The sequence below is a fragment of the Neopsephotus bourkii genome, unplaced genomic scaffold, assembly GCF_033783945.1.
Source record: "Neopsephotus bourkii isolate Nb327-2 ecotype Australia unplaced genomic scaffold, CSIRO-AGI_Nbou_v1 NB_1611, whole genome shotgun sequence".
Taxonomy (NCBI): Eukaryota; Metazoa; Chordata; class Aves; order Psittaciformes; family Psittacidae; genus Neopsephotus; species Neopsephotus bourkii.
In genome coordinates, this window is record NW_026902087.1 from 47,230 (window position 1) to 73,074 (window position 25,845).

Sequence of the window (25,845 nt, forward strand, 5' to 3'; positions counted from 1 at the left end):
CAGAGATGAGAGGAAGAAGAGGCCCACCATGCCAAATAGGTGCCAAAGCAAGCACCACAAACTAATAGGGCCAATTAATAAAATATGCAAATGGAGACTTTGAAGACAGAGGTTAAAGTAGTTCCCATGAGACAGAAAATGATTAGTCTTTCCCTAAATGCATATCTGTAAGCACCTACCATGTGTGAACACCAGTCGCTGGCTGATCACACAGTCATACGCACGTCTTTCACACATGCAGCAGATATGATTCTGTCAAGCACGGCTAGTTTCTTGTTGCCACTGGTTTTCACTGACAATGACTTAATTGGTCCATTACTTCTCTGTATGAGAACATTTGGGACATGCTTCATAAAGACAGTTTAAGGCAACTATACTTTTAAAGTACACCTCCGGTATCTCCTGTAAAACCACCCTGTAACAGTAGATACAGAACATAATCTTGCACTGATTCGTATGTTACTAGCCTCTCCCTGTTTGGAAATCAAGCACTTAACACATCGAGTATACATTATACATCCTATTGCTATTGTAAAACTTGAAGCAATTTTAGGTATCAGACTAGAAGTTTCTTTCATAGAACTTCTTACCCTTCTGCATCTAGAAGTCCAAATACAAGAAATTTATCACGAGAGAATATCAATGCTTAATTATTTATACATGGTTTAAAACTATCTTTATTTAGGGACTTTATGTATTGTTTTTTAGATCAAATTGCTTGCGATAAGTATTAATTACGTATTTGATGTGAAAGTACTTGAGACAATTCAGACTAAATCTTCTGAATAACCGCTTTTTCTGTAAGCCAATAACATTCTTTCAGAAGAGAGAGTTAAGAGAACATTATCCTCGTCCTAAAGGTGTAGCATAATTCGATTTTGTATTTTATAAAGTGTTTATAACCTTTACTGGCAATTTAAATACTAATCTGCCAAGCAAGACTACTAGTATTAGGAATCTCATGTTATTTCAGTTGCTCTTTTTCACCCTATATCCCATAGTTATTGGAGGCATTATGTACGATTCACTTTCTGTCTTCAGTGGAACATTCAGGCATGGCCATAGCAGCACACCTTAAATCATGTTCTCACTGAGTTCACAGTCAAACACCCTAGGTTCATCATGCTAATCTTCCTTGCACTTGTCTCCCATAAAGCAAGCATATTTCTCCCAGGAAACCTTCATATAGAAGTAACAGCAATCTAAAAATTCTGAGACTTTCTGTTTTCCCAGTGACAAGGAATACAGCTCCATAATGCTGCTGAGCCCACCAAGTAAATTCCATTCAAAAGGCCTTTAACAGACACTTGCTTTCTAAAAAATTCAGAAGAAAAAATGTGTACACACATAGAAATATACTAGGCTTTTTTTTTATTCTCCTCATATGATGATGAAGTGATACACACTGAACCAACAGCTATCAAGTTATTATTAATTACTGATTCCAGCCACCTAACTGTGAACTGAATTCATGAATAATAAAAATAAAGCAATGCAATCTCTTCAGTACTTGACAGTTCTGATACCCAGATCTTCATCCCTATCATACTGTCTAAATTAGGATCTCAATTTTTACTTTTATTTTTTTAAAGAAACCACAAAACATCAACAAATCTAGACCTGGAAAAAAACTCCTTATGTCTAACACTTGCAGTTAATAAGGCCTTTAATTGAAATGCACTTGTTACAGACTATAAAATATATGTAGTAGTAGTAGTGGTTACAGAGACTGTGCATGCAAACAATTCCACTGGTTTTAATAAGAGGTGTCCATAAAGTGATTGCTATATGCTTACCACATTCGGGATTGCAGGATTGCCCTTAATACAGTTTAACATACAGTGAAATTAAAATCGATTAGCTGACTCCCAGGTATAAAAAGGAAATTTTATAATATAATTTCTATAATGTAGTGAAAGTTATCAAACAGGCAGTATGTAACCAGAAACAAAAAGAGGAGAGGGGAGGGAAAAGGAACTGCACAGTGAGATAGACTGTGAACCACTGATGTTGTTTATGTATGTACAGGGTAACCATGTGTAATAGGAGCTGTCAGGTGAACAAAAAGTGTGTTTACAATACTGCACCACCAGTAACCTACCCAGGGCATATATTACTGTGTGTTAGTTATACCAGACGCACTCTGTACCAGCGTGAAATACAAGTTTTTATACTTCTGTTTCTCTTCATCTCCTTAGAAAGAAAGAATAGGCTGTCTTTCAAATGCTTCTACAATCATTTTGAAGTAAAAAAAGAATGGGAGTTGGATAGGGACAAAAAAAAAGAAAAAAGGCAGCTATCACTGAATAGGCCACCAAATTAGAAAAGCAGAATTTAAAGGCTTGTGATTCTTTGAAAAGCTGCCACCTGTGGAACCTTTTGCACAGCCTTAAAACTAATCATCACTGTACTGTACTAGGTAAACATTTGCAACTCTACTCTCTGCTACAGACATACAGCTGGGTTAACTAAGGTTCAGTGACAAATGTCCGGTTTAAAATCTGCTTTTCTTGAACATTTGATTTTGTGACCCTCTTCCTGCAATTATATAGTGTATCTATGATATTTTACAATAAATGTAGAAGGATTACTACAGCAATATACACACATTATGCAATACTTGCATTGTTTGACTTGTTTGCCATTTACATTACTAGCTTTCCTCTCTGATTTGCACAGAAGAGCAAAATGAAAGATGTACTCGCTCTGCCTTTCATTCTCTCATTGAGAAAACAAAATGTTCTGGCTTTAGCAATAATGTGTCACAAGAATGAAGTAATTCTGCACGGCTATAAAGACTAAGGAAGAGTTTGTGTGTAAGAAGATATAAGACTTTAAATGCAATAAGGGGGCATTGCACAGAATTCGTTTTCAGAGCTGAAAATATGTACATTTACAGTTCATTTATCTTTTTTTTTTTCATTTCTCATTGTTTCCTCCTAAGGAAATTGGTATTTTCAATCAGACAAGTCTTTAAACCTACATGAACAAAATAAATAGCTTCCATATTTAAGTATTCAAAATAGCAATTTCTTTTAAATTAGGAATGCTCAAAAATCACTATTACTGCTAAAACTGAAAATGGAAAAAAATCTGATACTGACCAAAAAGCAGCATATAAATCTTTTTTTTCTTTCCCTCCCTCCCCCACTTTATTTGTCTGTTTAAGTTCGGGGGGGGGGGTTGGGATATGGTGATACTCATTTTCAAATGTAACACCCATATTTTTCCCTGGTCCTATCCCCATCGGTTATTTAACATTACATATGCAAAATTAAAAGTTCGCATCATCTCTGAAATACTGTATTCAAGAACATATATGGCAATCATTTCCCTTTCAACTGTTGACTGCAATAGTTTTGAAGCTTTTTGTTCTCCACACATTCAGCGCAGCCCAGCTTTCGTTCTACCTCAGATACAAAAAAGGAAGAAAAGAAACAGGATTATTTTAGACTCTAACCTGAAATGCCATAACCTCTGGCATGCCCTTCAGCCCTTCCACTGCAAAGGTCTCTGGGTGCAGTTTGGGTAGCTGCAGGGTGAAGTCATTCCTGGTTGCCGCAGTCCGTGACAGCAAGGTCTGATCTCTGACCTGAAGGGAAAAAAACAGCATCAATGGTAATTCCCCTTCAGACACATTAACTGGGATGAACTGGGTCCCCTTGAGCCCACTGAGTGGACTTGCATTGATCGCTGGACCTGAAATCCATGAATAAATTTAGGACTAATTGATTTTTCGTTGCAAATAAATCTCTAATTCAGAGTGCTGGGAGAGAATGTTAAAAAGAAAAAGCATCTTCCCTGGTCTAAAAGGAGAAGGAAAGAAGAGACACTAAGGGCTCACAAGCACACCTGGTACATACATTTCACAGATCTGACCCCTGTAAAAAACTTGTAAAAAAAGAAACAGTATTTGTACTACCGACACAAACAAACATCAGCTATAAAATTTAAAAGTTCATATGATCACACAAACACAAAGTGGGCACGTGAGTTCTGTCTACTGTAGAGAGATCATATCAGTCTTCTACAATAAGGTTCATTTTATTATCAATTCAGTTAAACTCCAGATTAAAATGAATAATCCTCAAACAAAGCAAAATAAACCGACCTGTAGCTCTGCAATTAAGGGAAGGAGAAAAAACAAAACAAAACAAAATTCAAAAAAAACCAAGCAACCCAAAACCCCAACAAAACAAAACAAAAACCTATAAAACCCGAACCTGCTACGACATTTCTTATCGTGGATTCACTGTGAGAAATAATGCACTAATTGTTACTAATGGACTTTTACACAGTTTCCACCCATGCCCGTTCAGAACGGGCACAGAACCCGATCACTCTGGCACTCCGCTAGTTCTGCGGGCAGTCTGAAGGAAGGGAAGGATGGAGCGAACCCCCGAACAGTGCCGGCGCCGTGCGCAGAGCCAGCCGAGCCCGTTGGTGTCACAGTGCCACCTCCCGGCCACGCGTGGCACCGCGGGTAAAGGGTACCCGCGCTCACCTGCAGAGCGGCAGCGGCGCCGAGGTGAAACTTGGCAACGGGAAGGGATTAACGCTGTTGTCTCTAAACACAAGCACGCTTCCCGGTGTTGCACACGAGACGAATATCGCTGTCGGTATTTAAAACCCAACGTTCTTCCACATATAGGAACACGTGATTAGTCTATCGGCAGGCATGTGGAATTAAACATACTTAGCACGTAACTTTCCGGGACACGTAACTCACATTCGTATAACCATATGCTGCCACACACCCATTTTTCATTCTACTTAACACAGAAATTATCGTATTCACCTCCAGAAGATCCCAGCAGTCAGATAAGATTCTAATACACATGAACAGACATAAATCCATACAAATATGTATTTGTACAAATGAATGGATGAAATCCGTTCATTTGGCATGGACCGTATCTGTTGAGTAGCTGTGGCCAACAGTGCAAAAATAATTTACTGTCTTTAACAACAAAATACAGTCTGATACTAAATCACATACTGAATACATACTAAATACATATCAGTCAATAGGTACATTTACTAAATACTATGTAAAATAAATTTCAGTTCTTCTTAGTGCCTCCCTTGCCCGAAAGAGCTCACTAAACATGAATTCAAACATATGGCCAGTCATTCTAAATCCCAGACTACTTTTCTGGAACTGCTTACAGAATTAGTTTTTTTTTGTAAAATGTTGATTATGAGTGAACATGCTTCAAATGTACAGTGCAGCCTCTGAAATCAGCTCTGATTGAAAGAAGTATGCAAGTGTAAATCTACTGATACAAAGAAGAAAAGATTTTATTTTATTCGGTGCTCTGTTCTGTGGGAATAGGGAGCCCTACATTTCCCAGGTTGACCTAAAGAATTCCTGTCAATACCTGTGGCTGCCAAACATATGCACTATGATGCAATTTTTATAACAGGAAAGGTCTTCTACACGTTTTTGCACTCACAGTGCACTAGGTTCAGGATATACAGTCCTGTGGAACAAACATTGTCTCTAGAGTGTTCTGTCAGCATGTGTAATTCTGGTCAGATGTTAACCTTGCTGAATATAACAAAATGCATTACTTTAAATACACATATATATACACACACATACACACACTTGATTTACATTTTTATAGGTTATATATCCCAACTTTTCAGTGTCTTTGCTGCCAGTATGCACACAGATAAAAGAAAACATTAATGTGGATTAAGGTACTGAGAATTTATCAACATCAAACCACCAGTGTTTTGCCTTCTACCCTTCTGAACCATAGTCAATAGATCTAAATATTTTACTGCACCCTGGCCAATTCATTGTTTGATGTTTAAAAACTCACACAGAATCAAAGAAAATTTATTAAATTTCAGCCCCCAAATGAGATACTATTAGCTTTGAAAGTCAAGTTTAACTGCGATATTGATGATTCTCTTTTTTCTGTGACAAAATTCACAAGGGAAATCCCTATGTCAAAGCACAAAAGCAGATTGCTAATACTAGGGGGAAAAAAACAATGTATAAGCAATGTAGGTATAATACACACACAATACACACAGTGGAAGTCCTTTTAACCCTATTAATTTCAAACCCTCCATTTCAGTACTGGAGCCTGATACTCACTAAACAATGACATACAAAAGTATTTTCTTATTTGGCTGAATTGTGGTAAACATGCGACATTAATACCACTGCACCAGAAAAGCACGCATTAGATCCTTAAAGAGAATGATATTTGATATGAAAATTCACAACAAAAAAAAAAAACTATCCCAAAACTTTCTGTGTTTGTAAATACTTAGAGCATAAAAAGTGAATCCCATTATCGACATGCATACTCAGAAACAGAAACTTAAGCTAGAGCTTTCCTTTGAAAACCCTCACTAGGGTTCAGGAAACAGTGCAAGAACAAAAAGGCTGGGCAGATGGTGTATAAATACCATTACATTGTTTCACTAACAGTGAAAACAGTCTTCAAGTTTACCTGTTCAAGGAATGGAAAGCTGTAACAGCCATGCTTGTGCAGAATCATGCTGAACAGGCCATACCTATATGAAAACCTAGTTAACTAATTTCATCACTTCCTGGCTATATGCTTTTTGAGCTGCAGAAACACAAAGACAGGTGTTGGTAGACTCGGATTATTTCCTTATTTTCCAAGGAAATAAGCACAGTACCCACACACACAAATTATGGAACTATCAGGCGAAAGTAAAACTGGCGTTTTTTTTGTTGTGGGTTTTGTTGTTTGTTTTTTTTTTGTTTGTTTGTTTGTGTTTTTTTTTGTTTTTTTTTTTTGTTTGTTTGTTTGTTTTGTTTGTTTGTTTTAAAGAGCTTTTTTTTTTTGACTCCTTGAGAGGAAGAAAAAACATTCAGTGTAGTTAAGCTTTATGATGCACATTTCACAGCTTTTTTGTCTTCAATGACACTTTTTTTTTTTTTCTCCACATGAAATCTAAAGCAAGACTATTTTTTTTTAGATGTCTCCTTAGGCTAGAGACCTAATGCTATCATCTAAAAAACCCTGATCAGCCAATCAAGCTTACTGCAATGATTAAAAAAATCTAAAACCAGTTTCACCTCCCTATAGTCAAAAATTGATAGAAAAAGATATATAAATGAATCTATATCCAACATTAGTCAAGATTTTGACTATTTCTTATTTTAGTAAACATAATTTTGACTGAAACCATGAAAAGTTTCAGAAGTGATTCTATGTAGACCATAATTAATATTGTGACAGCAGGCTGCTAAGTATCATTAGATTTTTCAGTTTGGCCTTACATAAATACTGTTTGAAAACAGGCAAAAGCACAAACGGATCCACACAACTCTAGTACAAGACTAAAAACATTTTAAATCAAAGAAGTGTAGTGACTTATGACAGTGTTTAACTTTTTAATTAATTAAGAGAGCAACATAGAAGACAACACTATAGCCACTCAGTTGAAAATCAATAAAGTACTGATTAACTCAGATCAAAGCTGAAACCGAATAATAAACTGAAGTTACATTATTGACTGAACCAAGGCATGGAATTTGATGGTCTAATTCTACATGTCCAAAAATTATCTTAAAAATTTGCTGATAGGAGATAACAATAATTTTGTCTTCTTTGCTCACTCCTTTGTTTTTCCTCTGCATAGTTTCAGCTGCGATGTCCAGTTATTCCAATAGCCAGTTATAAACGGTATTAAGATGTGCTTAGCCTTCCCTAATGTCTTTGCCTGATTACTGTCTAACCAGCACAGATCTGAGATTTTAGTTCCTTATTTGGGCCTAAATCAATCCTTTCTTATGGTAAAAAGAAAGCAAAATTAGTCCTACCACTATTTTTCATAGCATATCAGTCAATTGAAACAGTGAAACAGAAACCACTGGGCAATGATTTGGTGATACATGAATGAGAAACAGTGACTTTGCTTGACTTTGAGATGACCGTATTTCTGAGACAACACAAGCTACAAATATGTTAAACAGATCATTCTAAAAGAGTGCAAGCAAAATGGTTTCTACCACACTTATGTGCTCTGCATGTGACATATAATTAACAAAAATGGTTTTAGAACTTTTTAAAATAGAAGGAAGCAGTTTGAATGCAAATCACATCTTAGTCTTGACAACAGTCATGTAAATATGTGGCTGATTAGCTGCAGAATGTTCGTACCTCCAGGGCAGTATGTATAACAGAGGTCATATCACTCAAACCAAGGACATGCACATCTACTGAATGTAGTCCTTAGAATCACAGAATCATAGAATAGTTAGGGTTGGAAAGGACTTTAAGATCATCTAGTTCCAACCCCCTGCCATGGGCAGGTACACCTCATACTAAACCATGTCACCGAAGGCTTCGTCCAACCTGGTCTTGAACGCTGCCAGGGATAGATCATTCACAACCTCCCTTGGCTTTATATAGTAACTAACTTGAACAGGCAAGTCTTTGTTACAGTGGTACAAATGCTGATGGAACTCAGGAGACTAACGGAAGCATGTACACTGGATAACAGAATTAAATTCTTCATGAACACTTCCTAATTTTTTAATGTTTAGTTATGGCTTGTTGATGTTCTCTATACTAAAAAATACAAGTAAATATACATGAATGAAATCGCACCAACAATAGTACTCAATAGTGTTGATAACAGTAGTGCTTCAGGTAAGTTGCCAACACAGATGATCTTTCTACTGTCATTCCTGAGTCTGGGCTCTCTAGAAAACAGTGATCATACCTGAAATGTTAGCACTCTAAGGAAATACAGACCCCAAAAGACTGGCTGAAGGACCTGGCACATGCAACATCCGAAAAATTACAGACCAATGCACCAGATCCAAAAGACAATCTGTTAGTATCATTTGCTTATAAACACTAGAGTCTGAGTCTGCTCCAAAAATAAGGAAATCATTCAAAAAAAATGTATACTCATCTTACTGAATGTCGGCCTATATAATCACAGACATATTTTCCATCAGGAAGTTTCAGCAATCAAGGACCACTCCAGAAGCAGAGAAACTGCCTGTGACAAGACTGCATTGCTTAAACTGAAGGCACTCTAAATCAAACACGAAAAATGGGAAACTATAGCCACAATTAGAAAGTGAAACAGGTGAGGAATCACATTGAGAACCAAACTAGTCTATTGAACTGCAAAAAAAAAAAAAAAAAAAAAAACAAAACAAAACAACCCTCAAACTCTTTTTTCTTTCTCCCCTCATCCCCAAGAAGGCCAAACCAAACTACACCAAATCACAATGTATCTTACTTAGACAAAACAGCGCTTCATAGAAGGGAAAGGGAAAAAGAGATACATGGAACAGCTGACTGGGTACTTGTTAAATGGCCATCACAGTTATGTTTGAGTGCCCATTAAAGGCAGGCAGATTGTTGCATACTGTTTCATCATAACAAGGAATACATTTCCAAACCTAAGGGTCTGAATTCTGAGTGGAGTTTCTAAATCACATTTGAACATACCCTGCTGTAGGTAGCCATATGTGAATGTAATTAGGTATACCAAATGTTTCACTTAATTAAAAATCTACTAAAAATATCTGTATCAACATACATATTTAGTGACTATCCTTTTTTGATTAATTCAAGATTTCCCATACTACTACACGCGCACACTACATGCTCTGTTGAATAACATGTTAATTTGATCCGGAGTTGTTTTTTGCAAACACTGACCACTGCACCTACACTTCACTGTAATTGCAGGATGTGCACTCAATACATCCCCTAAGAATGGATTTCAGTGACCTTGGGCTGAATATGAACCTACGTCTGGAAAAAAATAACAGTTAATGTACTCAGGAATTTCACAGTTCAGTTCCAAACAAGGATTTCTCCTTACTGAAGGCAAACTACACAAAGTATTCAGGCTTAAAAAAAAATATGAAGACAAATGCACCCTGAAATTAGATTAGTTATTTAGATATATATAAACTAAAAACAGTTAAAGCACATGGATATGACATTTGGCAATGACTTATCTTTAGGTTTTCAAGGTTTTTAAATCCCTCTTGAGCTGGAGTACCATTTTTAGCTTGGCTAGGTCAGAATGACACTGAACAATATGAGTGATGACACACTAGACAGCTATATGGACAGAGTTGTCATCAGCAAGCCAGCTGTGCTAACACCTGTATGTCCTGCACAACTGATCTTTAGGAACAAGGATCAAGAAAGTCAGATTACTGGGGGGGGGGGAACTAAAGTAATTTAGAAACATTTAAATGAGGATATGCTAATTTGAGATGGAAAAGGAGAAAAAGTAATCTTGTTACTGCAGTTTTTTCTTAGCACAGAGAAGTAATAGCTTGTTTCCTACTACAAACTTCTTACAGCAGTCATTTAGAATTTTAATATTCTAACTGGGTTTTCTTTGTGATTTTATTGCACGTGCACATACCCACCGTATCACAGACTTGTGATAGCGACAGCTTAAAACAACCAAGGACCACAGTGATGAACAGACCCTGAGCACACACCCAAGCCGGCTTCACTCTGTTAATGGGTCCGAACACACAGAAGAACCAGCTTGGGGAATGACATTAGGATCGGGAAAAATTTGCAAGTTGAGCTCTATAAAACAAAAGCTTTTAAATCATTATTAACTAAGTAGTATGATAGACTAAAATCCCCATTTGTGGATTATCAGTACCTCTACAAGTATCAGGTCACACTTATTGAAGTCTGTGACAGCTAACTTAAGCCTCATAAATGTCTGTTTTCTCAAGTCCTGATCAGTTTGTGGTCTTCTTGCTGAAACTAACTAATGACACATACTCTGAGCATTTTTACAGATGTAGTCACTTGTATATGGACTTATACCTATTGTAAATTAATTTCTCACAGGCCATAAAACCACCAGCATAAGGAAATGCATTTTATTGCTACAGACCACGTGAGAAATAGCAATCTAATGCCACCTCATTGCTAATTCTCAAGTCTTCAATGGTCTCACCCCATCCCCAACTGTCTCTTTATCTTGGTTTTAAAACATCATTAAATTGGATAAAGAAAGATACTTTTGCCTTTGCATTTTGCAAGTATATAACAGGATGGACTATACAGTGTTCAGATTTCTTTTCAACTGATAGAACTGTGGGCCGCAAATCTCATGCATAGCTAGTTTAGGGACATTTTGGAGAAGACAACAGGGGTGGAAAGGGAGCAGCAGCAAGGCAATAAAACACAATAGTGGAAGGATTTCAAGGCGACCACTGATGGGTCTGTGTGGAAGCTGTTCTGCCAGCTGGCATATGAACCTTTCAATCAGCAGAAATGAAGTGCATTACAGAAGTGGATGAAGAATAATATTTCTGACAATGTGCCAAACTGAAAGGAAAACAGTGGATAGGTGCTTTGATCCCTGCACTGTCCCCAAACATCAGAATGGGCTGCTAACCAGTACTGGGAAAAAGATTTGGGGGGGAGGATTTTTTTTGTGGCTTTAATGGACTTATTATCACAGCTCATCAGCCTCACAGGGTAGTGGCTAACAGTCTAAGCTTGTGACGATAAGGTATTTTGTTAACCTGTTAAAATGGCCAAATCCTAAGCAGCAAGGGCTGAGACAAGCTGAAAACTCTGCCAGCCCATCAAGTTTGTCAAGACCTTAGTAGTGAAGACTACAGTGGGAAACAGAAAAAATTTTCTGTCACTGTGCAGGCTGACTCACTAGATGACTTCTCATGGTGGTGTTTTGCACAGGCAGAGTTTAGAGAACAGGGGTTTAGGGAAGCTGAAGAAGAAGTAGTTACAGCACTATATCAGGTGTAGGTGCCCAGGCACTGCCCAGTGGCTGCCCTGTGGTGGACACAGCTGTTTCCAGCCATCTTCAACAGACCCACCACAGGGCACTGCTGAGCCCCTCAGCCATGATGGCGGCCCCTCTATGAAAATGTACTTAAGAAAGGGCAAAAACTACCAAACAGGCAGAGGAGGAGGGAAAAAAAAGAGTGAGGAACAGCCCTGCAAATACCAAAAGCAGACAAGAAGTGGTGGGGGAAGTGCTTGAGGCACTGAATTAGTGGATAGTGGATTATTTCCCTGCAACCCACAGAGAGGGCTATACAGAAGCATACATCCACAATGTAGACAGTGAAAGACGTCATGCTGGAGCAGGTGGATAGTTTATGAAGAAACTGAAGTCCATGGAGAGCCCACACTGGAGCATGGAAACAATATGAGGAGGAAGGAGCAGCACAGAAGAATTGTTACGGACTAAATCCAATCCCCTGCCCCTCGACCCCCCACATTACACCTCAGAGCATGGGAAGAAGAGTCAGGAGTGAAGGTGCGCCTAATAGGTAGATGGATGATATTTTTTTTTGTCTTTGTTTCTCACTATCCATATCTATTTTAATAAATAAAATAATTTTCTCCAAGTCAACTCTGGTTTGTTTACCTGTGACAGTAACGGGTATGCAATCACCCCAGCTATTATCTCAATCCCTAAACTTTCTGATTCTACTTTGTACTCCTTCCCTATTGAGGAGGAGTGAGAGACCAGCTAGGTGGGCATCCAGCTGCTGGCCAAGGTTAAGCCACTACAAACACTCCAATTGAGAAGCAATACAAGGGGAAGACTGAAGATTTTAGCAGAGATAGTGCAAAATTATTTCTTCCACTAGTGGGTTTACTGTAACTTGTAAATCATTATCTACACACGTGAAGGAATCCAGTTGTATAGAGTGAACAGATTTAATGTCTTTTACTCTGTTTATGCAAACAGTATTAAAAAATACATATCAAATTAATAATGAAATTAAGTTTGCTACGGATATATTTAGAACAAAAATATTTTTCTGAAGGTTTAAAAAAATCATTTATTCTTCATACACAAAAAAAGGACTGCAGATGGCCCTTTAAATAAGATATTTACTTAAATAGTTTTTCTCTTGATGAGAAGACTTTTCAGGAAACTCTACATTTGCACTTTAAACAGATGGATTTTCTTCTAGTAAGACTTCTAGTAAAGATTTATTTATTTGTTATCATTTTGCATCCTACATTCAGTTTTTTTCTTTTTTTAAATGAATTGGTCAAGTCACAGACACAAATCCTCTAAGTACAGAGGGAAGGAGGGAAAAAAAAGCACCTGTTTTCTGAATGTAAATGAAAAACAAAGAAAACAAACAAACAAACAAACAAAAAAAAAACAACAAACCAAACAAACCCCACTACCAACAGCAAAATTCCTGTGGTCCTTTGTTGCCCTTGGTAATGTTGTTTTGGTGGTTACTACTATTATTATCAGGTAAAACATTCATTTTGCACTTAGATATTTGTCCTCAATATTTAGATGGTATAAAACCAAGACAGAGCTCTTATTTTAATGTTATCAGGAGCTCTTGTACAAATAATCTAGCTCCAGGAGTCAGATGAAGTTAGCTAACATGACAAGACCCAGTATAAGACAAAAAATGACCCTCTAAAGAGTATCTTGCAGGTTACAAAGGATATGGAACTCTCTGAACAGAAGTTTCTCTCTTGGCATAGCACATGCTAAAATTCCTCCACATTATGCTTCAAAAATATTAATGAGAATTTTTAAAAGGTGGCCCTGAAATGGTCTTAAAAGAATAATTCTGGGCACAAGCATGCCCAAGCACTTATTCACAAAGCCAAATATATGATACTAGATTTTCCACTAAGTCACAGGGGGCAGTTAAGTGCTGTAAATGATCCCTTGTCTAGAACTGTACTAGAAGTATACAGAGAGATTGTCTCCCTCAGCTGCACTTGTTCTTGTTTTGTTTGCTGAATGTTACACTCAAGTACACGCAAAGGCAGACTGCTACCTTCCGGAATTCTTGTAGTGAGAATGTACATAAACGGGCGGGGTCGCTTTAATGGATATCAGTATACACTGTCTTATTCTGAGTCTAAGATTGCAAAGGATGTCTGTAAAACCTCTCTGAGCAATATAAGCAAAAAATTAGCATTATGCATTGATAACACAGATCCTGCAAGTGATGAAGTGGAATTTTGTGGATATTCGCTCATGAATACATCAACACAGATATACCACAATGTTCAATTTCAAACTCCCATAAATGTACCTGCAGCTAATAGTAATATTCGTTCAACTTCAGATGATTCTGAACTTTATCCATTTTCTTTTGATTTCTCTTTTGAAAACAAAAGCAGTTCTCAGAATTTCTACAGCAGAAAAGACAGGCTTGAGGTTCCTTTACTAGTACTTCATCTACTTCATCATGTTTTGATGTTTCACTGTGTAAGAAAATCTTTAAGAACAGTGTAAACTTGATAGTTTACAAATAAGCCAAATTCATTAGATAATTAGGTACCATTATCGTGTAGGGTTTACATTTCAGATAGTTCCCAAACAAAGACAAATAATTTCCCTTTATTTTTCCAGGAGAGGTGATATCTCAAATTATGAATGATTTACAACCAATTCTTCTTAGTTCCTGCTGAAAGAAGCATCCTGACATTTCTAATTCTTATCTTTTCTTCATTCTTTAGGTTGACAAACCAGAAAGGATAAATTACTCTACTATCCAATAATATGCGATTTAGGCCTAACAACATCAAGAACTAAGAAGCAGGTGTGGTAACTAACATCTCAAAGAAAGATGGCAGTTCCTAGATCCATTTTCTGCATCAGAAAAATCAGCGCTAAGCACGTGAACTTCCCTTGACCTTTCTCCAAACATTTCAATCCTTGTGCATATACAGCACAGCTTTCTAAATCAAAAAGTAAACTTGCAAGAAATTCTCAAGGCCAAGGATGTTACATGCACATGTTACTGTAACAAAACAGCACTTTCTGCATTACATACATTTTCCAAGCTTAAATGAAGTGAGTGTAAAGATGGGACAGAAACGAAGACATTCCCTAATAGTACAGATTGCAACACTTAAAGCACACAGTTTAGGTATTGTCACTTTTTGTGAACATTAAAGAAAAGAGAAATTTGAAGAAGGTACCTGAAAATTCAGTTGATAGTAGTTTGTGTGGACACAGAAACTAAGGTAAGAAGTAGACTCCCATGATGCTGGGAATTCACAATATTTATAAGGGAAATTAACACTCCAAGGTAATAAACCCACTTTTGCTCTGTGCTGCGCTGGACTAAGAACACTTACAAAACAATCAGAGCTACAGTTGAAAACAACACTTGTAATTAATATATACAGCTTTGTTAAAACTTCAAATAATACTATACCAGGGCAAAACAGGACAAGTCAAAGAGAAAATTTGAGATTATTACTCAACTTTAAAAAAGGCTTTTAAAAATGTATGATGAAAGTTTTTTATTACAGCTCATTACTTACTGTATTTTCCCTATTCTATTTATCATGTGTCAAAGATTAAAGTAGCATGGGTAAAGCCAAATGCCTTACGGCCACCACATATGTGACCTCACCAGATGACCTTCACCTTACTCAGCAGAGAGTTAGCAGCAATTACCAAATGTTTGGATGATCAGTAGTCTTCATTTAGTAACCAGAAACAGTGTTCAGCTGAGGTAAGGAAGGTGAGTTTTGACATAAACTTTATATTAAGATGTCAGAGTATTACAAAATTGTATTTTATTTCACTAAATATGAATATTTTTTTAACTTGAAAAAAGTCGAAGGTGGAAACTTAACTCTAAGGAAAGGAAGTTGCTTTTCGACTTCTACACCCCTACTTCCCTGAATATAAGCAGTTCTAAAACCTCAATGTGTTTGGAAATACAAGTGCAGACAGAACACTTCAAATTCTTACCTTATGAAGAGTGGCTTCCACAGATATCATGTGACTAATTATCAATTGTTTGTCTCTATTACAAGAGAGAAAACAACAAAAAAACCACAGTTAATTGAACTGAAGCTCTATTGATGCAGAAATTAATTTTCTGCTACTTTATAACCATCACCTCTTTAAAAATAATGGTTTATGACTCAAACTGTTATGTTTGTATCTTTCATTTTTATATCTCCAATGCAAATACTAAAAAATTGTCCATGGACCACTATACGGCACAGTTCTGTATGAAAGATGTTTCTGTTGTGGATAAACAACTATCATGTTCTTGGAGAATAAATCTGCAGTCTTGGATAAAAACAGCATGTTGACTGGAGTCCAGGCTCTAGCAGGAACATACTACATTTCGTACCAGAAAACACTAATTGTGTGGGTTTCACCAGTTTGACAGGCCTAACAACTATGTACTTATATGAATGTCTTCCGGTCTTCTCTAAACCTGAACATTCCACTTGTCCTTTTCCAAAAGAAGTCCAGTCAAGGATCCTATCCTTATGAAACAGAAGTTTGGACAATGCAATTCGACTTTGACACCTTTCATTAGATTAGGGCTTAAGTAAGAAAGACAGCTTTTATCAGTTACGCTGCCATAAAAACCCTTGGTCTCATCTATGAATTGTCAGAAATGGAATTCAAGTTGTGCAATACCATTTGACTAAGGAGAACAGAACAGCGTAACCAACAAAACAACAGAGAAAATCAAATGGAATCTATGCCAGAAAAGCTGATACACCTTAATATTCCAGGACTGTCTTTTACCTTGTTTGAGCTCTTACAGTTCCTAAAACAGAAGTCACGGAATTATATATTTGTGTGGAAAAGGAAAAGACCTTTAAGGTCAAATCCAACTGCCAAGTCCACCACTAAACCATGTTCCTAAATGCAACATCTACAGGTCTTTTAAATCCATGTCCCTAAGCACTATATCTACATGTCTTTCAAATACCGTCAGGGATGGTGACTCAACCACTTCCCTGGACAGGCTGTTCAAATGCTTGATAAATGTTTTGATGAAGAATATTTTCCTAATATCCAATCTCAATCTCCGCTAGTACAACTGGAGGCCATTCCCTCTTCTATCACTTGCTAGTGGGGAGAAGAGACTAACACCCACCTCCCTACAACTTCCTTTCAGCTAGTTGTACAGATGGACAAGATCTCCTCTGCACCTCTTTTTCTCCAGTCAAAAACATGGTGTTGTTCTGCCTGGAATGCCTATTGCTTCCTCATTTCTTGATCTATACTACCCCAACAACAAATACAGGATGGCGGTCAGAAAAGTAGGACTGGCATATACACTCCTAATAAAGCTGTTACATAGATTTTCTTCAAGATCCTGCCTTTATCTGGACCAGATTGACAAGGACACACTTCTGTGCTGGCTTCATTTATCTAGTGACTGCCAGTTGTCTGGGTGAAGTAAGCTCTAGAGAGCCAGTTCAACATCATTAACTTTTAAGTTAGTTACTGACATAGAAGTCAGTCTGTTCCTCATATATTCTCAGGTGTTCATCATAAAAAAGGAAATTATTTTCAGATGGAAATTTAGACCCACATTAATAGACATTTTTATTAAAACTGCCTCCTACTCTGGAGGAAAGAAGAGCAGAACTGCTGGCCACCACTGCAAGACAATCAAGATGGCCATTCTCAGAATGAGCCAGGCATCTGCTATCCTCTAAAGCCACACAAAATATTAGGAATTAACCTGAAAGCCACACAGGCATTTCTTACAATCACACAGTTTGTGGAAGAAGTATTAAAGTAAGATTTTCTGAACAAAAATGAAGCCTCCTTCACCTTCTTCCTATGTTTCAGAGGGTTAAAAAATACATTTGTTATGAAAAGCTGGTAGAACAATAAATGGTATGGGATTTTTCTTTGTCAGCCTCTAAACTATTGTTTTCTGATGTTAAATGTATGCCACGTATAATGAGAAATGCTAATTTAAACTTTTAAAATCTTAGCCACAGACCAACTATATCCAAAGTACATACTACAGTAAGAGTAATAGATAACAAATACTTACCTTTTTTATCTGACTATATGACCGTAATAGGTTAGTAATAATCTCATACAAGTCAGTGAACATGTTTTGACTACCAATCTTTTCAAGATTATGATTATGGCAAGATTATGATTATGGTATAAGAAGGCACAGGTTTTATGTCTAAATTCAAAACTCTATGAGATTAGCAGAAAGATCTACCCTGTTCCACAGATAAGACAAGGTCCAAAATCAATTTTCAGACCCTCTGATAGCTAAGACCTGTCATGTAGCTGACATTTCTGTATTTATTATAATAAATTGTATCTCTCTAAAAAGACGTAGAAATGGGAGGGGCCAGAAGCAGTAATTTCTAAAATAAACAGCATTGGGCATCTGCCAAAGAGATGCTGTTAAATTAGTAAGGTAATTGGCACACCAAAATTCACATGCTATTTCAGGACCAAGAATATGGAACACTATTATGGGATAACTACAGAAAACATACCATGTAGTATCCTGAACTAACAGTTTTCTTTTTAGAAGACTATCACTGAATTTCAAAGAGAGACAGATGTACTTTTGTTTTCTAGCATTACATTAGCCAGGGCTAAAACCCTGTGCATGAAAGTAAGAATTGATCTTTTGTCTGTTTTAAGTGATCTCCCCAAGGTCCCACCGCTCACTTTACTGCCATGCAGAGGGCACTCTCTGCATCATGGATGCTCTCTTTCAGTCGACGCTTGTCCTGCTCCAGCTGGGTAAGAAGTCTATTGAGCTGACGCAGAGATTGATCTTTTCTTCTCAGCTCCATCTTTGCCTCGGAGAGTCTCTGCAAGCAGACAGAAAACAGAGTTACTTGTCAGCCCAAATAATTAACTTCAATTTATGCCATAGGCTATTAAACAAAGTGGAAAACAGACAGACTGTGAAGTAGATTTGGACCATTACACACTCAGGTTTTATGAATTCTCTAGCAAAAACATTACAAACTCAGAATCACCCAGTTTCTAGTATATTGCCTATGTTTTGTAAAATAAAGTGATCTACTGGTCAAACAGGTACATACAGTATGATACAGGTACTATATTAAGAAATACTAAATCTAAACAGAGTAGATATAATCAAGAGTACAGCATTAAAGAAAACAGTACAGTCTCAAAACTTGATTTTAAATGAATATTAAAGAAAATAATTGACAGAGAAAAAGAGCATAAACAAAGCAGCATTTACTTAAATATTCTGCCCTATTCTGTAATTTGAGGATTCAAGGAAAAAGAATCTAAAATTCTCTGTTACTGCATTAAGAACAGTTTTGCAGCAAATTTTGAATATACCAGTATTTTATGGTGCTATCAATATTTTAACATTAATTTTCCAATATGCAAAATAGTACGTGTATTCTTTTAATGTTTCTCTTCATCTTAGAATTAACAAAACATGCTTTAAATCAATTCAGATTAATCCAATAGATGACAAATAGCACTAAACAGAACTAATTAATACAGAACCTGGCTAGTTGCTTCTCCTTTCTGTTGGGATAATAAATACTTTTATAGACTGCAGTATTAACAATATGATTTTGTAGTTTGCCAAATGTTACACATACAGCTGTTAACTGCCTTTTCAGAAAGAAATTATAATAGGTGGTTATAAACACTATTTTACAAAATGCAAATTCCCTTTCAGACTCTAAACTCATAGGACAGAAAACTGCATTGTTGCAAGACTGAGCTCTTGCACCTTGTTTTCAAAATTTATGGGTATGTTTTCTGCTTAAGTTCTGAGAATGTTTGGCATAATTTGCACTCAGGGGTACTTGACCTGGACTATGGAAGACAGAGATGATGTATTACACTGTAGGTATGTATTAAAAACAGCATATAAAAAGGCTGATAAAAATTTGGAGGGCACAGAAAACTCAATTCCTTTGAAAAAGCTTTACACCTAACTAAGACACAAAGGCGTTTCAAAAAACAATACGCTACAGAAGATTACTATAAAAAATAAAGTACAGCATGAAACTGCATAATCCTGAAAAATAAACAGAAATCTGTGGATTGGTCTAAGGTTTATTCAAACATTTCTGAAGACAAAAAAGCAACCAGCTATTCCAACATATAACTGGAAGGTACAGCACCACAACCTGAAATCTCTTCTCAGCAATTTACAAAATTCAGGCTGAGATTAATCAGTAAAAAAAAAAAAAAAAAAAAAAAAAAAAAATCAGGATTTTATTTCAGAAACTCTAAACCCCAGAAATGTTAATATTGGTCTTGCCTAAATTACTGCAGGTTAAATATTCTGCCTCTTATGTCATTATTTTCAAGGAAGAATGTGATTTTCATCTAAAAAAAAAAAAAACCAGCCACACAGATCTTATTCTTCTTATTTGCACGAAGATATCCAAAACCAGAAGTAGTGCTTTCGGAAATTCTACCCAATAAACCAACAGCTATCAAAGCCCTCTTCGAACAACTGGATTTGTGAACTGTCAGATTTTCAGAAAAGTTATTTCTAAGAAACCAGATGTGGATTAGGAAGAATCAAAGGAGTGACCTTTAATTTAAGAATAAAGAATATTATCTTCTTCCATTTACTGTGTTTACTGTTTCTTTTATGCTAAGTCAGCATTGAGAAATGGATCTGAAAACTAAGTCCCCTCCCCCCATATTCCCATCCTTTGACAAACAAGATGTGCTGCATAGAGAACGTTTTCTGTGCCAATGCTTTGTTCACCCACTTTCCCATCAGATTGAAAAGTCTTGTTTTCAAAATGCAGTCACAGGACTGAGCTCTGGACAATGCACAATACATGATTTTGATGCAAGTAACTTTTGATGTAGAAGCTGCTGGAACAGTGTCTGGCTCCAAGACTCCAGCGGTCTAAATGAGTAAAGAAAGACAGGTGTGCATTTATTACATTTTTATTAGATAGCTATCCTTCTACAGAAGGTGAAGAGTTGTCTGCTTCTGCATAAAGCTTTCATCACTGTCCAAAAATGGAGGAGAGACCCATAAGGTTTCAAAATTTGGGAGCTGCTAACTAATCTTGCTTATCAATTGCAAGTGCAGGCCTATTAATGAAGCAATAACAGGGATTCAGGCCTAACTCTTTGAAAGGCATAGCCAGCAAGCCACACTAGCTGTTGACAGAGCAATATATAAATGATTAAATCAAATATCTGACTGAACAGCTGCTTTATTATACTCAAAACTTTATTTACAGAAATCTCCAAAGGATTCAGACTTTACTTATCAGTAACACTGCAATATCTCAGCAAAATGTAAATGGATTCTAGCCCTCTAAAAGCAGGTTTAGCATTCACTTGAAGCTCCTTGCTACTGTGGGTTAAAGTGAAGCCTTGGAAATTGCTAAAATACAGTGTGGAGTATTCTAAAATAATGGCTGGTAAGCCTCTTTTTTTTTCCTTCTTCAGATTGATCTAATTAAAACCCTTGATAAACTTTATGGACTCTAATATTTCCAGCTGAGTGACTGAAACCAAGAGGGTGTGCCTCAAGGCAGCAAGGCAACAATGATAAGCAGCAGGTTAGCCAGTAATTTCTCAGCCAGGGTAGATTGTGAAAGTGTGATGTTCTGATATCTAAGAAAGTGTTCAGGAGAGAATAGGATAAATCAAGTTTAATAACTCTGCTCCTAATTGTTCCCTCAATGCTCTACTCTAATTACTTGGAGAACTCTCCTGACTGTCACCTGATATTAAGTTGTTGGAGGCTGAGTGTGGAGCAGTAAGATAATCAATAAACATTTAGTGGGAGAAGAATGAAGATCCCGTTAAGCAGTGGGAACCTGCAGCACCCAAAGCCCTTCTGCTCATGAGAAAACCTGTGGGAGAGCCATAGTGATTGCAAAGCAATAATCCAAAGCACTGGTTTTAGGCCTTGAGGCCTTTAGGCAACAGTACATTTGAGAAAAAAAGGTCAACACGGTCACCCTAATTACAGCCCATTTTCACATTCTTCATATATAAGCGAAGACAAGCCAATTAGGTAGAAAGGAAGATAAGGGAAGTTTTATTTGTATACTAATTAAACCCCTGATGAAATTAAAGGAAAAACATACAGCTCTGTAATTGTGTCTGAGAAAGGTCACTTCAGGTTCAGTTATCAGAAAAGCACAGGCTTGAGATATTTCACTTAATCCACAATATAGCCCTTATTTCACCCCCAGGTCTTAGTATTTACAAAAATAAGAAAATTTCAAAACCTGATAATGCATTTATCTTGAAATGTTTTCTGTGGACAATTACAACTGTTAGAAAGTTGAGGCTAAATATGATAAGAAGAATGAAGGTTTTAAAAGCCTACTATGTCTGCACACAGTTTTATGAAGATGCTGAGCTTTCACTTTCAAGCACAAGTGATTCTGAACCAATTTAGAAGCCAAACTCCAATTTACTGACATTCCATAAATGCCAGTTATATATTTAGTTCCAGTGTCTAGGATTCAGGTGCCAATTCAGACATCACTGCACTTCTTGCTCTACAGTCCCTCAAAATGTCATAGATCAGTTGAGTTTCCATCAGAATCCTTAAAAGAGTTCTCTTTAGAGAGATTTTAGATTTAGGCTTTTTTTTCCCCATAAACTGAGCATGAAAGCACTTTTGTTGGAAAGAACAGCAAGAAACCAATTGCAATGAAGAAAAATCCCATTGGATATCTGTTTGCTGTGTCCTCCCACAAATAATTTCAACAAGATTACAGTGAGGAATCTCTTTCTTTAAAATCAGTTACAAAAATAAATCAGTTTAACACTGTCATTCTTTGCACACAAAACCCCTCTCTATTCAGAAGGTAACAGACGGACAGTCATCCTAGGCAAATAGTGACAGTCACATAGTTTAAATTCATGCAAAGCATGTGTGGCATTTTTACAGAGAGCATATTTTCCAAGATCAGCTAAACCTAGATCAAACTGCTTACTAAATTAGATTTAAATTACACAGATGCAACATAACTACAAGACATGAAAATACACTGCTGTGTGTGTATTATGAACTAATTTATGAAATTAAAGATTTTGTCTTCAGAATTAAGTTTCTTTTAATTTAGATGCAAAAGACTACTTTTTAAAAGATCTGTACACTGAATACATCCTGAAAACTCTCCTACACACATAACTAATGAAAGTCCACAATAAAAAAAAAGAATATAAAGTTTAACTGGCATCCATTCCTGAACCAATTGAAATATATTTCCCATTATCCCTGTTGGCAAATATAATCTTCAGGATGGTCTCTGAATGCCCTTCAGCAGACAGTCTATAGATAACCTAGAGAAGTCTTGCGTCTTCAAAAGGTTCAAATCCAAAAGGTATAATATGTTACTCTTTAATGGTGACTGCATTTTTAGTGTGCATGACTGCAAGGCAAACCAAATTGTGCTATCTCAAACTATACATCTGAATTTCCACAGGTTATTTCCTGGAAAGAATTCTTACTATCAAGAACAACTCAAAATGAAACTTCTAGCAAAAAATGAGATTAAAAGTATCAGGGAAAAAAAGTTTCTGTGGCAAAAACAAACAAACAAACAAAACCCCACCATTAAAAACAAACCCTGAGACTTCTCATCAATACATTAAAAAAAAAAAAAAGAACATCTAAGATATACATTTAGACCACGTCGACAAATAAGATAAACTTCCACTTCTCTCAACTGGCAACAAAACTGCAATATCAACATACTGTATCTGGATCAACTGTATGTTTAATAGCAGCTGCAGTAGTGTCTTAAAACAGTCTGAAATTAACTCCATTGATCCTTGCAAAGCAGAACCAACCTGAGGCTGACCACGCATAATAACAAATGCTTTCATGTGCTGTTTAAACTTCTCTAGGAAAAGAAAACATGCGCACTTAAGAAGACACCTGAATGAGCTCTATCTGCTTTGCATAAAAAGCAGCTGTTTTTTAACTTCTTTGCTATTGGACCTTCACTCTGACAGTGGCAATCTTTTCATATGCTGGCATTCGGAGAGAGGATATGTGATGGCACTTGTCTGAAGTACATGAAATAGCATGAAAGCAATGAAACATAGCGTACAGATCACAGTGGATGTAAGGTACAAAATGGCTCTCCATGTCTTTGAAAGTGCCCTGTGTAATGAGCTCACAGAGCACATGTGGGTCTCCTAAGCAAAACAGTAATGATTTTAATAAATAACCAACAAAACAGTAGTGAATGAAGGGATACTTGCAGACGTATATTCACATTTCTGAAACAATGTCAAATACAATTGCTTGTGATAGTTTATATAAGAAACCTTGATAATACTGGAGCACAAACTGTATTAGCAGCAAAAAGCTTTAGCCAAAACAGTATCGTAAAAAAGTCAAGCAATCATCCGAAGACAATTATAAGGTAAAAGATGGTGCAGGTGTCTTAAAAAACAGCTGTGATACAATAAAAATTTATTCCAGACTCTCTCAATGGGTTAGATTGGGAAAATGCATACATCTTCATCTTGCAAGATATTTTGCTTACAAAAGTTGCTTGAAATTGTAGGCATTCACATTGTGAAAGTGAATGGCATAACCTATGTATGTCTAAACAATGGATCATTTATTAACTGCAGCATAGCATTCAGACATCAAGCAAGTTTAAGTACTACGAGCACTTTACCTGCAGTGAGTGGTTCAGGGTGGATTACAATGCCTCAAAGAATTAGAGCCAGGTTTAGTATTTCTGTGCTACAATGCAGACAGACTTATTTCTCAAGAGGAAATCTATTCTGATCAACACAGAATGCATTTTTTAATTGCATTAGCTCAAAATGCTTAGCAAAGGATGACTGAAAATGCTTTATGAAGTCACTGAGTTTTTTTGTGAATTAAAAGATCTTACTAATTTAAACACAGTAGCTATTCCTGAATAATTTCACATCATCTCACTTATTCCAAAAATGACACCCTGTGTTCACATGTTACTCAGCTTCAACATAAGTAAAACTAAACAAAACTGTTGTATGTATGATGAAGACAGTGTTGAAAATCTCAGCGTGTTTGTGAAGATTCTCAACAGCAGCTTTAAATCCTGGCTCTTTGGCTGTGGGAGCAGAGCTCAGACGTTTGTGCTGTGCCGTTACTGTAGTGCCTGACAGAACAGAGTGACTGCCGGAGTGGTTGGATTCAAATGGGGTTTTAGGTATGATATTGAGGACAGATTGCAATGTATGTGCTAACACTGCAATGCTATGTGCTTACTATGCCCAGCACCAGCTTTCCATCCTGGATCTTCGGCTGTGGGAGCAGAGCTCAGACGTTCATGCTACACTCACTCTACTGTGACAGCTTTTACATTAATTAATCACTAAATATAAACTACCCACACATTAACTAGATCCTAATGGAACATTAATATTAGCAACCAAAATTATTGGTGTTAAAATGTGTTAGGTAGGTACTCTGCATTTTCAGAGAAACAGAAGTTGAAAAATTCAGGGCCCCCCCTTTTAAATGCCAAGACGCACTGGGCTTTCCAGGCATATCCTAACCCAATCAGAGATAATCATTAAGCCCTACTTTTAAATGATGTTTGTTAAAAGTACATAAAATAAATAAAATTTATACACATGATAATCTAGACATTTTTACCATCTTCTGAGCTAAGTGAATTATGTTAGTATTACTGGAAAGCTGCAGAGGATTATACCACCTTAGTGGGACAAAGACAATTTTAGAAAAACTAAGGCTTTATCACTACGTATTAGAAAAACTGTTGATGTTAAGTGAGGATAAATTCTTGGAATCACACGTATGGTGGCATGAGTACATGAACATTCACTCCTCATTCGCTTCTGACATCCTACCTCAGGACTGGTGTTCCTTCTTTCTCCCTAGAACAGTAAATTCCTCTCCCACCACAATACCTAACCCTAAGTAACCACAGACTAGACAAGATCCAGCCCTGCAGCAGCTGGGTATCCATGATGACACAACATGTTGCACATTTCTTGCACTTCATTATCAGTGAACTGGGTTTAAACCATTCATCTCTGATCATGTCCTGCTGGTCTTGATGATCTCGCATTACCAGTGACATTTCTAAATCCAGGAAG

At 36.7% G+C, this 25,845-nt stretch overlaps 1 protein-coding gene across 1 annotated transcript in view; it reads right to left on the reverse strand.

Annotated features, from left to right (window-relative positions):
* The window catches only part of LOC133222572 (coiled-coil domain-containing protein 171-like), a 74,750-nt gene that overhangs the window by 36,370 nt on the left and 12,535 nt on the right, over window positions 1–25,845 (reverse strand). Inside the window, exons 4-6 of the mRNA XM_061372371.1 lie at window positions 18,448–18,593; window positions 15,736–15,790; window positions 3,461–3,592 (exon numbers count right to left, since the gene is read on the reverse strand). Of these exons, the coding sequence (XP_061228355.1) occupies window positions 3,461–3,592; window positions 15,736–15,790; window positions 18,448–18,593 (333 nt within the window). The remainder of the gene's footprint in view (window positions 1–3,460; window positions 3,593–15,735; window positions 15,791–18,447; window positions 18,594–25,845) is intronic.